The 12,914-nt window shown below is 38.1% G+C and overlaps 1 protein-coding gene across 2 annotated transcripts in view; it reads left to right on the top strand.

Annotated features, from left to right (window-relative positions):
• Positions 1–12,525, top strand: part of shd (cytochrome P450 family 24 subfamily A member shade) — a 32,251-nt gene extending 19,726 nt beyond the window's left edge. For both annotated transcript variants that reach the window (XM_072296643.1, XM_019045218.2), the window contains exons 6-11: positions 1,923–2,118; positions 4,035–4,197; positions 5,735–5,901; positions 8,742–8,820; positions 9,979–10,176; positions 10,756–12,525. In XM_072296643.1, the coding sequence (XP_072152744.1) occupies positions 1,923–2,118; positions 4,035–4,197; positions 5,735–5,901; positions 8,742–8,820; positions 9,979–10,176; positions 10,756–10,863 (911 nt within the window). In that variant the 3' untranslated portion in view covers positions 10,864–12,525. The remainder of the gene's footprint in view (positions 1–1,922; positions 2,119–4,034; positions 4,198–5,734; positions 5,902–8,741; positions 8,821–9,978; positions 10,177–10,755) is intronic.
• The last annotated feature ends 389 nt before the right edge of the window (positions 12,526–12,914 follow it).

Here is a 12,914-nt window from a genome sequence, read left to right as displayed (position 1 = left end):
ACGGCGCCTCAAAATTTATGTTCCTATTATATTTTTCGAAGAAAAACAAGTCAACTTCATAATTTGAAAATACAGAGTATTCTCCCAACAGAGAGAAAACATGAAGGAAGTTTTAAAAAAAATTTCGTTGACTAGTTTCCCATTTAAAAAATAGTGTATGACAAGAAGTCTGCAACACCGCTGAAGAAGATACGTGATTTCGCACTCTAGCCATCGATATGCAATACGCACAAAATAACACACAAAAAAAAAGCATAATTTTCCTCATACCCTGGTAAAAATTGGCAGTAGAATCTGTGTTCCAAAATACCATAGACCTACAGCCGGCTGTAAGATTTACAATAGCTTCTATAGCCGGCTACACAATTTCTTATAGCCTTTTATAGCCGATGGCGACTAAGCAACAGCCAGGCGATAAAGTGTATGCTAAACGTTACTAATTACGGATGCTAGGACTTAGTGAGTTTTTGGACTACTGCTCTCTTTTTGGGCCGTAGTATCTTGATTTATTTTGCGAGGAAAGCTCCGTACTTTTGATGGATGCCTGCCACTACTAATATATTAGAGCGCCTTCAGTTTCGTATGATACTGTGCAATGCGTCTGGTGTGAAATAGTTGCTTCAAGCGCCGTGGCACGCTGCGGTGCGGCAGGCAGGCGGGCAGCCAGCGCGAAACGCGCATTGGCGCCTACAAACCTAACAGGGATACTTCACGCGTTGCGCAATGCGTGAAGTATCCCTGTTAGGTTTGTAGGCGCCAGTGCGTCGCCGCTCCGCTTTGTGTTAGGCTCTAATATTTAATCTGGTGGAGTCAGCGTTATTCAACTCATGATTTTGAAATGTTTGCACATCCTGTATGGATTATTCTCATTTTAATTGATGAAAAGAAATATGTATTAAAGGAAAATATAATGTGTGTTTTGTAAATATTGAGGTGGTTCCGTATCAAACTTAATGATTTCCAAAGCACACGAATTTCTACACAATTTCTTGTAGCCTTTTGTAATCGATGGCGAAAAAGCAACAGCCAGGCGATAAAGTGTAAAGCCCGGCGATAGGAACTATAGCCCGGCTGCATAATTTTTTATCGCTTCGTATAGCCCGGCCGTATGATTTTCTCCGCATTCTACAGCCAGCTATATGATTTTCTGCAGCCTTCTTTAGCCGGCTATAAGAATTCCTATGGTATTTTGAAACGCAGCTCTTATCGCCAATTTTTACCAGGGTATAATTTCGAAAAATATTCTTCAATGTATTCCATAAATTTCTGAAATTCATTTTGCAATTTTTTAATTATATTTTTTATGAAAAAGCGTAACCCTTAAAGAGCCATGCGCATAGAATTAGCGTGTTTACCATACTTCCTCTTGATGTAGTTTAGCAAAAAAGAATTAAGCCACACCAGCTTTTGCCAAATTTCATTACGCATTCAATTTTTTACATGAATCGGCTGTGTAGATTTTTGAGCAAATGCCAGTGAATTTTCTGCATAGTACGAAGCAAATTCCTCAAAATGCTCAAAAGAATCCGCGAAAAAGTTCTCTTGTAAAAGACTATATTGTCCGGTTAAATTTGGCAATAGCCGGTGTGGCTTGGTTCCATTCTGCTGAACGCAGTCCATTTTAATCTCAGCGCAACGCAAATTTTGTGAAGTTTGTGCGTCTTAATGCCAGTTTTCAGCCTGGGTCCCTCATGGAACTTGAAAATTAGATGCAAGAAACATTATAATCTGTGTGGGTTACCCTTTCTGCAGTTTTCATCATAGAAAAAAAAAAAACAATTTTATTGTTGGGGCGGGGGACGATGGCCCCTATCGCCATCCCAAATCCGACGCTGCTAGAAACTCCCTCAAATATCGCCATCCTCGCATTAGATCCTGGTTCCCTCAGTCCTTTTAACATGTAGCTTTCTTGTTTTCCGTAGGCACATGCACATTAATCCTGGGAGAACGGCTAGGGTTCTTGGAGCAAAACATAAGCCCGGTAGCGAGCCGACTCGCAGACGCAGTCAAGGGTCAGTTCATCGCGTCAAGAGACACATTTTACGGCTTGCCGTTCTGGAAGATTCTCCCCACTCCGGCATATAAACGACTTGTCGAAAGTGAAGACACAATTTACGAGTAAGCACTTGAATCTTTTACACACAAACGTGTATAACACGATGATGAAGTCGTTCCGGACCTTGACAGTCAACGGAGTTGAGCCACTTGCCTTAATTACTTAGTTGGTTGATAGGTGACCGCCGCCCGGACACGGTACACTCCGCAGGCAGTGCGAATGCGTGAATGCAGTCGCACTGGGGGAAAAAAACCACATTGGATCTAGAGTCCAGACTCTTGAAAACATTGACAAGAAAAAATACTCTTGATTCAATCGGATTTTTGCTTGGATCAAAATAAAATCCGCTTAAATTAAGAGGCTTGGTTCTTGATTTAAGCTAGATTCTGATTGAGTCAAGAGTACTTTTTCTTGTCGGTGTTTTTAAGAGTCTGGACTCTAGATCCGGTGTGATTTTTTTTCCAGTGCGCGTTGAAAGAGCACGGTCATCTCAACGTGGAGAAACATTTCCGAAAGCGTCCATGGGGACGTCCCAAGAAGGAAAGATTGCAATCATAATGAGCCAGTTGCGCTGGTAACATAATTGTGTTTTGAACCTTGATTCTCGTCGATTATCTAAAAATAAGAAGATCTGTCCAAACAGCAACTTTCTACGTTGAATATTAACCGAGATCTCGTCCTTTGAAAAGTCGGGGTTTTGACGTCATCCACCGAGGTCGTGCGTAACGTGGTATGTGATACCGCGGTGGATGACGTCATAAATCGAGTTTTTCAGGGAGCGATATCTCGGTTAATATTCAGCGTAGAAAGTGCTGTCTGGACGGATCTTATTATTTTTAGCTCATCTGCAAGAATCAAGCATCAAAACACGATTCTGTGACCAGCGCAACTGACCCATTTACAAGGTAAAATATGGACCGTATATGATACGTCAAAAGGTGAGATTGTATCGATATCGATTAGTTCAATATGCTGCCGTCCACAGGACGCCGTAACTCCAATCAAGACTTTGCATTTTTATTTCACGCTTACTGTTATTACGAGAAAACCTGATCACTATGATGCTTTATTTTGTAAATCTAAATCCTTAATGACATGCTACAGTTAATTTAGATTTATGAAGGATGAATGAGAGGTTTGGAGGACATGGCGCATAAGTGCAGATTTTGTAAAAATTGAGGTATTCAGGAACTCAACTATAACTAGTTTGAAAGTATATTCTATGAAAAATTCACAACTAAAATGTAATTCAAAGCATCAAAAAGTGAGTTTAAACTTCCTTCGCGCCTTACTGATCCATGTAATTTTGAAACTTTAAACGCGTAATTCTTGAAACAGCAAAAACTGCACTTATGCGCATTGTCCTCCAAGCCCCTCAAATGATCGTTGATTTTTTTGGTAATAGAACATTGTTTCAATAAAATATGGAAACATTTAGCGGGTTCTTTGCGATAAATTTGTCCTTCTTATGAGTACAGAGTGGCAATGAAAAGTGAAATTGTGAGGAGTTTCCTCATTTTTAGCTTTTCCAACTTAAATCCTAAATTTGTTCTTGAGGGTAAACTCTATTGTTTTGAACCAAACGATACATCGAACCACTATCGAATACGATCCATTGTTACTATACCGAAGTGTTGCGTATGTTGCCTATTCACTGATTGAAGGGGCATCTTTCACTAAAATGTATCGCAAAAAAATTGAAAAAAATTGCAATTTTTTTGCATTGAATATTGCTTAACTTTCTCCTGCGTGGGACACATTTAATGGACCTTTGAAAATCGGAATTTACCGAATAAGCGCCTATAACTTTTGAAACGAACTTTTCAAGAGATGACGTATTCCATTTTCTTGGTATTAGGAACAAACCTTAATGTGCTTATCAGTGATACGCGTAGTATTCAACGCCTTATCAATCAACGAGGACATATAATCTATAGCACTAATTCGTAATTTTAGTTTTTTGTTTTTCTTTTTACAGAATCATATCAGAAATGGTAGATAAAACTTTAAAAGCGGAAACAAACAAGTGTGCCGTTGACCCGGTGCAAAGTGTTTTTATGTCTATATTACAAGCGGAAGGAATGGAGTTATGTGACAAAAAGGCGGCGATCATTGACTTTATCGCTGCTGGAATAAAAACAGTAAGTCCGATTTCAATAAAAATATGCAGTACGAATGTAAAAATAACCAGCAAAAGATGTCTAGCTTCGGAAGTGAGATGCACCTATTCGAACTTCTACGAGGTGTAGTATCACACTTAAATGAAGGCTAATCTTGGCGAGTGAATTCAAACGGAAAGGCCCAAGTTCTGAAGTCCGGACCGGAGTGTCATCCTTAGAATATAATTCACTCGAGCGGAGCAAACTCGTAAATTATTCCATTTTTACCATCCACTTTAATGACTTTAAAGTGAGAAATCACGCATGACCGTTTCTTTTGACAACATATTTTTAGGACTCCCCTTTGATCAGTGACGTCTATAACTAACTTTCCAAGTTTTTCAATGCTGAGGTGCCTTTTTCTGTAAACGGCCAGACGGTAATATACGGGTTTTCAGCTAAAGGGACAAAAGTTTTGTTGCCACTTTTTACATTTTATCATATTTATTTACTTTTTTCTGCGAGGGTCCACTAACAAGGTTGGCCACAACATCTTCTCAACGGAAAAACCTCGTTGAGTTCAATACTGATACACGCGCTTAGCGAGCTATTTTCAAAATTTACATTCACTGAAAAAAAAAAAAAAAAACACATTGGATCTAGAGTCCAGATTCTTAAAAACATCGACAAGAAAAAATACTTTTGATTCAATCGGATTTTTGCTTAAATCAAGAACCAAGCCTCTTAATTTGAGCGGATTTTCTTTTAATTTAAGCTTAAATCTGATTGAATCGAGAGTATTTTTTCTTGTCAATGTTTTCAAGAGTCTGGACTCTAGATCCAATGTGTTTATTTTCCAGTGTTGGTTATTTCAGACGGATTTTGGTGCGATAATGTGGGCTTTTCGTAATTTCGGCGAAAAACTTCCCTTTTTAACTCACCACTTTTCTACTTGATTTCATGCACTAAAATTATTCTTCCCTCAAAGGCACTGCCTATAAAAAAAAAAGTCATGAATTTTAATCATTTCAGAACCAACTAATTTTTAGAATCAAAAGGTAAACGGAGGGATGCGTAGCCGAAATGACGGCCAAAAATGTGTCCATCATTTCGGTGACACACCCTTCTCTATACCCTGTATGCACCATAGAGTACATAGAGTCGTAATGTAAGTGGGAGAGCTGGCGCCACTTTTAAGCATTTTCCATGTCCCGAATTCCGAGACTCCTGTGTGACGCCGGGCCACTTTTTCGATACATAATCGATTGTTTGCGATACACGGGTACCCGGACATCCGATGACAACAACAACAACAACAACAAACAAAGGAGATAGGAATTACCACGTATTCCACACCGCCATTTTGGATCGAAAATGTATCGAAAAAGCGACCCGAACTCGGCGCACACCGGGCTCGAAATTCGTCGAGCAGAACATGGCGCCAGCTCTCCCATTTACATTACGACTCTATGTACTCTATGGTATGCACCCATGCGTATGTAGACGTATTTTGTAAACGGTGTGTAGAAAATTTTATCTTCTGCACTGTTAATAATTATTATCTGTTCAACTTTTTCAGTTAGGAAACACTCTTGTGTTTCTCCTTTATTTAGTGGCAAAACATCCGGAAGTTCAAGAGAAGATTTATGAAGAACTAGAAGGGCTTGTAACAGATGGATGCCCGTTATCAACGAGTACTCTGAGGCATGCAACTTACTTGAAGGCGTGCATTGCAGAAGCTTTCAGGTATTTCATTTTACCCATGTCGAGACGCTTTGTAGTATTTTTACAGGCGCCGTTGCAATGAGGTGACATAATCTTGCTTACAGAATATTATCAAGAAAATTTCGCTGTAGAATTGCAATATTCTTTCAGCTGTTAACCAAATGCTTACAAACTTTTTTTCGCAATAGTCTGCCCTGGTAAAAATTGGCAGTAGAATCTGTGTTCCAAAATACCATAGACCTACAGCCGGCTGTAAGATTTCCAAAAGCTTCTATACCCGGCAACACAATTTCTTATCGCTTTTTATAGCCGATGGCGACTAAGCAACAGCCTGGCGATAAAGTGTATGCTAAACGTTACTAAATACGGATGCTAGGACTTAGTGAGTTTTTGGACTACCACTCTCTTTTTGGGCCGTAGTATCTTGATTTATTTTGCGAGGAAAGCTCCGCACTTTTGAAGGATGCCTGCCATTGCTAATATGATGGAGCGCCTTCAGTTTCGTATGATACTGTGCAATACCTCTGGTGTGAAATAGTTGCTTCAAGCGCCGTGGCACGCCGCGCCGCGGCTGGCGAGAGCGACTAGCGCATTGGCGCCTACAAACCTAACAGGATACCTCACGCATTGCGCAATGCGTGAAGTATCCCTGTTAGGTTTGTAGGCGCCAGTGCGCCGCCGCTCCGCTTTGTGTTAGGCTCTAATATTTAATCTCGTGGAGTCAGCGTTTTTCAACTCATGACTTTGAAATGTTTGCACACTCTGTATGGATTATTCCCATTTTAATTGATGAAAAAAAATCATGTGCGTTTTATAAATATTAAAGTGATTCCGTACAAACTTAAGGATTTACAAAGCACACGAATGTCTACACAATTCCTCATAGTCTTTTAGAGCCGATGGCGAAAAAGCAACATGCCAGGCGATAAAGTGTAAAGCCCGGCGATAGGAACTATAGCCCGGCTGTGTAATTTTTTATCGCTTCGTGCAGCCCGGCCGTATGATTTTTTCCACTTTCTACAGCCAACTATATGCTTTTCTATCGCCTTCTTCAGTCGGCTATAAGAACTCCTATGGTATTTTGAAACGCAGGTCCTATCGCCAATTTTTACCAGGGTGTCTGCATTGATGATGGACAATACAACTAGCATGGCTATTCTGCCGTGATAGCGAAGAGAGCAGGAAGTGCAAAAATGAAGTTATGAGAAAATGAGCTCAGAAGCGTCTGACCGGAAAATTTTATTGAAAGAAGCCTCCGTTCTCTCTCAAACTGCCACTTATCATAGGAAAGACTCGTAGAAATCGTTTGGATGATTAAAAATCGATCGATTTTAATTCAATTACATAGGTAACACAGTGGTCTTGAAGCAAAAAAACAGCTACAAAAATGTGCCAAAAACGGTTTGCAGGGAGTGAGGCTGTGGTACGTGTGAACTTAAAATCGTGAAGAATCAAAATCTTGGCTGATCCTAATATCGAGGTATCGCCGCACAAACTAGTAGCTTAGGAGAAAAAAAAATCCTCTCGAAAACAACTATGAAGAGGAGAGAAATTTTTTCTTTCCTGGGCAACTAGTCGGTACATAGGACAGAAATGTTTTTTCTCCTGAGCAACTAGTTATTGCTTAGGAACGGATACATTCCTCTCCTAAGAACAAATTAGTTGCTCGGGAGAAAAAACATTTCTCTCGAAAACAACTACTCCATGAAGAGGAGAGAAATTTTTTCTCACCTTGGCAACTAGTCGGTGCAAAGGAGAGAAAGTTTTGCACTCCTGGGCGACTAGTTTGTGCTTAGGAATTCCTCTCCTCCTTTTTCCTTTCATTCTCTTTTTTTAACCGAACATTTCGCCTTCTGCTGCGTCTGCAGCAATTGTTGTTACAAATATGTTGTGCGAGCTGATTTCTGCTGATTACATACTCGACTCCTTGAGGGCGTTTTATGTGGTAAAGTGGCGCAGTCTGTCGGAGAACCATTGAAGTAGGGATTGAGAGATTCATTCCATCTGACTTCTCTTATTCTCCAACAGGGTGCTCTACTCTCGCACATAAAACGCCTTCAGAGAGTCAAGTATGTAATGAGGTAAAATCAGTACGCACAACATATTCGTAACAACAATTGCTGCAGACGCAGTAGAAGGCGAATTGTTCAGTTTAAAAAAAAAAGTATGATAGGTAGACTGCATGTAACGAGAGGTTATGCATTTGATCGACATGAATAAAACGATAAATAAAATCATGAACCGATCAACACCGATTTATTGGAAAAATATACAAAAAAGCGGATGAATATCAAAGGAAAATTCGCATTTACAAAGCAGCCGTAAGTGATATCCTCTGCATGCTTTCGTGGTTGCGTTTTTGACAAAAAACAAACACATTTTAAGGTTAAAAATTGTCAGAAGAGGGCGGCACTTTCATATGTCTCGCTGTCATACAATTAAGATGAATTTGCTGTTTTAGCTATTTCAGTGATTTCATCTAAAAGAGATTAGACGAATTTTGAAGGAAACTCGATTTCGAAAATTTGGCACCTACTGCCATCATTCGCTATCACGGCAGAATTGTCGACTTTTGAAATATGGGAGCATTACATCAATAAGAGCATGTAATACAAGTAATGTTCCCGGCAAATTTTTGAGTATTTCTGCTCACTCAACCGCAGCGTGTCATTTATTTTAATCGGCTGTAAGGTATAGATAGGATCATCGATTACTAATTGCAACTTGCTACGAAATGTTACTTTAAATGTCAGCTCATTCCAAGCCATTTTAGTCATCGAATGAAATGATATGTGATATGTGATGATGATGAATGTCTATGATGAACATTGATCTAATAATTAATGTTTTTTTTTTCTCAGGGTCCTTCCGACTGCCCCTTGTGTCGCAAGGATATTAGAGTCAGAGACTGAGCTCAGTAGCTACTTGCTCCCGGCAGGGGTAGGTATTACCTCATCCATTCTTCTTTGTTTTTTTTTTTTTTTTTTTTTTTTTTTTGATTTCTTCATTTACGAATACTTTTGCATAAAAGTCTTTAAATCTGATTTGTTACGATCTTTATACGAGCTTTTTACGCACAACTTTAAAGAATTACCCGTTTTAATTCTTTGACGACCCAAGTAGTAGTGATCGCGATAAGTTGCGATCTGATCGGAGAATGTATTGCGATTTCATCGACGTCGATATAATACAATATTGTCGGATAAAAAAATGCGTTAAATTGCGATTTCATCGCATACAATTTCAATAAAACGTAATACATTTTTATCAACGGCACTTTATTGCAGTTTATCGAACAAAAAATCGTGGTAAATTGAGTTGAAAATTTTATTTTCATTGAACGCGATTTCAGAGAGATATAAAATCGCGACAAGATTAAGGATAATCGCTCAGATGTTGATGATCCTAGCGATTTTATCGACAAAAAATCATAAAAAAATGGCAACTTAATTTTTAAAAAATCCAATTTTTCCGTTAAAAATTGTCACTTGAGGAGTTGTTTTGCGAGCAGAGGTACTACCTAAGTAGCACAGTGCAACTAACATATTGAAATTAAATTGCAATTTGATTTCAATACGATTGTAATTTTTTTACCATTTAATTGCAATAGTTTTACATCATTTAGGCGCTTTACGCAGATTTTAAACAATCAACAAAATGACCTCCATGTGCCAGAAAGATAGGCAATATGCAATGCATTGAAAAATTGCAACTTATTTCAATTATTATATTGCAATAAGTTTCAATAAACGGGGCCCCTTCAAATAGGAGCTAGGCAACATACACAACACTCAGTGGACTTGCAATATTGTACAAGTAATTGCTACTTATTGCAATCTGTGTTACTTGGGAGGGGAGTTTATTTTTCCTCTTCACGATAAGTTTAACCTGCAAAAACGATCAGTAGACGAACTGGTACAAAACGTAGAAATCCAAGTTTTTATTCATGCTGAGTTGAAAAGTACCGATCGATGAGTTTAAGATAAATCTTTTCGTGGCTGAAAGATTTTTTTGGACTAATTTTATCAATTCATTAACTAACTTTGATTTCATTTTTAAACTGGTTTTATCTTTGCCGTCGTTTACTTTCCTTTACAGAGCGTGGTATTATGCCACACTTGGCTGGCAAGTCAAGAAGAGTGTAATTTCGTCGACGCCAAAAGTTTCAAGCCTGAAAGATGGCTGGATAACTCCGCAGTGAGATACCCCTTCTTGGTTTGTCCTTTTGGAGTGGGAAAGAGGATGTGTCCCGGTAAACGCTTCGTCGAATTAGAGCTTCAAGTTGTCTTAGCTCAGGTATGTTCTCATCTCAGGTGGTAACTTTGCATAGCTCTTTATTTATTTCTCTGATCGACCGAGACCCAATTTGCTTTCTGAATGATCAGAATGCTGTCACGCAACACAAATTTGACAAAAATATGATGTACAATTATCTTGTACCCTTTGTCGTCATGACATGGCACCTGACGATGAAGTCATGAATTGCATTATTTTTGTCTTTGCCCCTCATATTTTCTTTCTCTGTTGCTTTGTCTGAAGTGCTTTATTAACTTTCAATGCAAGAAAATCAGGGTTTCTCTTGAAAGAAAACAGCGAGTGCGCCAAGTGTACAATAATTTTGAATCACCGCTTACAGATGACAGAGAAAAAAGGATTTTCTTGAATTGGGTCACCTATATCCATAAACTATAATCCGCCTGAAAAAGAGAGTAACGCAACATGCGTGGCTTGCAATCCGTTTCGGCAGACTATTAGAAGATTTTTAATTTCCCGCAGTCGCCAATTGTCGAGACACTTGTCCCCCACAATACCTACGGAGTTTTTTCTGCGGGTTTCCCCGATTTAAATGATGATAAATTTATTTTTCTTTTACAGACAGTAAGGAAGTTCCATATTGATTTCGACGAGGAGTTGGATCTACAGTTCGAGTTCCTGCTTGCGCCTAAGTCTCCGACGAATATAATACTACGAGATAGGCACTAAAATCGTTCGATTTCTTTCCCCGGGCGTTAAATTCGTGCGGAAAATGGTCTTATCTTTTTCCGGTGAAGAGAAGTATTAATAATTTACCTTCGATAAGATTTTGTTTTGGGGATGTGACTGTTCAAGCTGAAAAATACCACCGAGTATGTAAAGAAGGATTAATGACCTCCAAATATAACTTCATGACTGTGCTCACTTAGGTCTTTTTTACCCAAGTTTTTTTTTTTTTTTTTTTTTTTTTTTTTTTTTTTTTACATAGATATAGTATGGAACGTTACATATTTTAAGCTACTTGTAAGTGTGGCATTTATAATCATACTTTAATTTGTGTGTATAAGAGTTTAGTATTTAAATTAGTGTGAATTGAAATTAGAAAAAGTATGCTCAATGAAATGTTTCAAAATCAACCCTACAGAAAAATGTCAAAACTAAACACGAAAGGCGCGCATTTTTCTTTGCCACACCATAGAAAAGAGGCACGGTTAAGCAAAGTCAATTTTATTTTTTTTCCTGTGAATACCTCATTTTATTATCTCCCTTGGGAGATGATTTTCGAACTTTTTACTGTACTGTTTATAGTTTTTGCCCCGTGAAATTATAGAGTGTAAAGATGAAACTATTCATATTTTTCTACACTAATTAGTATTTGTGTCCTTAATATGAGATTCATAGAACCGATAAATAATCAAATTGCAATCATTGAACCCGATTCGTTTCATAAGCATCTAGTCAATTTTTTTTTAAAGTCTAGTTATTCACCTTATCAGAAAATGAAAAATCTTATCGTATCTCGCGTTGTACGTTGTTGTGAAGCAACGAGAGGAAATTGGACTACAGTTTGCAATTAGGAACCACAGTTTCTGGCTCAGATTAGAAACAAAGTGTGCACCATTAATTTTCCTGTGCACATACGTGTTTTTACGAATGAGCCAGAAATTTTAGTTCCAGATTGGAAAATGTAGTTCAATTGGACTGCATTTAGCAATTCGGAACTATAATTTTTGGCTCAGTTGAGAAACAACGCATGTACCATTAGTTTCCCCGTATATGTATGTGTTTTATTAACGGATGAGCCACATTTTGTAGTTCCGAATTGCAAAATGTAGTCCAATTGAGACTCGTCTTTACTTTTCTCTCAGTCTTTGGAGTCATTCAATTTACTTGCCTTGGGTAGAGTCCACGCCACATTTACGCTTTTGTAGAGTGCGACAGAAGATCTGACGTTCTTTTATTTTTTTTTAATGCTAACCTGAAAAAAGGTGATTTTCTGTTACAATCAAAGGGTCCGTATAAACTTATTTGGCGTAGACTCTCCTTTGACTCACAGTGAAAAATCTTAAATTTGCTCCAAAAATTGAATTTCTACCTTCGTCGTAATGAGATGAAAACCTTTGCTTCTCCTGCTCTTCATGGAGAATAGCTCACAGTCATTTTAGCTGCATCATGATTTTTGGATATTCGACTGTATTCTTTGGAAGTGTTCAATTTTCATGCATCAACTAGTCCTTGTTAAGCTTTTTTTATTATAAATAAGTCTGCCTAAGTTAAGTATATCCACCTGATGTTGGTACAAAGTACAGTAGTTAAGTGAATATATATTTTTTAATTCCTCTCTGTATACGATTATGCCATTATATTTGAAGTTAAAAAATCAAAATTGAATTCTTGACTAACTTTATTTCGTTTTCAATGCGTGCAATGAAAGCAAATCAGAGGCACGGTCCGTATGCACAGTAATAAAACAACGCTTCAAAAACTAGCGACAGCTCTATTTCAGGAAGGAAAGAGTGGAACAAAATATAATTTGCGCCAGTATATTCACCAGACTTCATTGTGCTATAGTTCGCCATTGCATCATTGCACTCAGGAAATCATGTACGTGTATTTAGCTTGTGACGTTGAAGATTTCCTGTCACATTTCATTTTGTCGAAAGATCAATGGTCACAGTCACGATTCTTCAAAGTTGGCAACAATGTTTTTTCTCCATTTAAATGTATGTAAAACGATCGATTCTTGGTGAGGCAGTTTGTCTCACCTAAAATCGATATTT

The sequence above is a fragment of the Bemisia tabaci genome, chromosome 2 (genome assembly GCF_918797505.1).
Source record: "Bemisia tabaci chromosome 2, PGI_BMITA_v3".
NCBI lineage: Eukaryota > Metazoa > Arthropoda > Insecta > Hemiptera > Aleyrodidae > Bemisia > Bemisia tabaci.
This window is presented reverse-complemented; position numbering and strand designations above follow the sequence as displayed.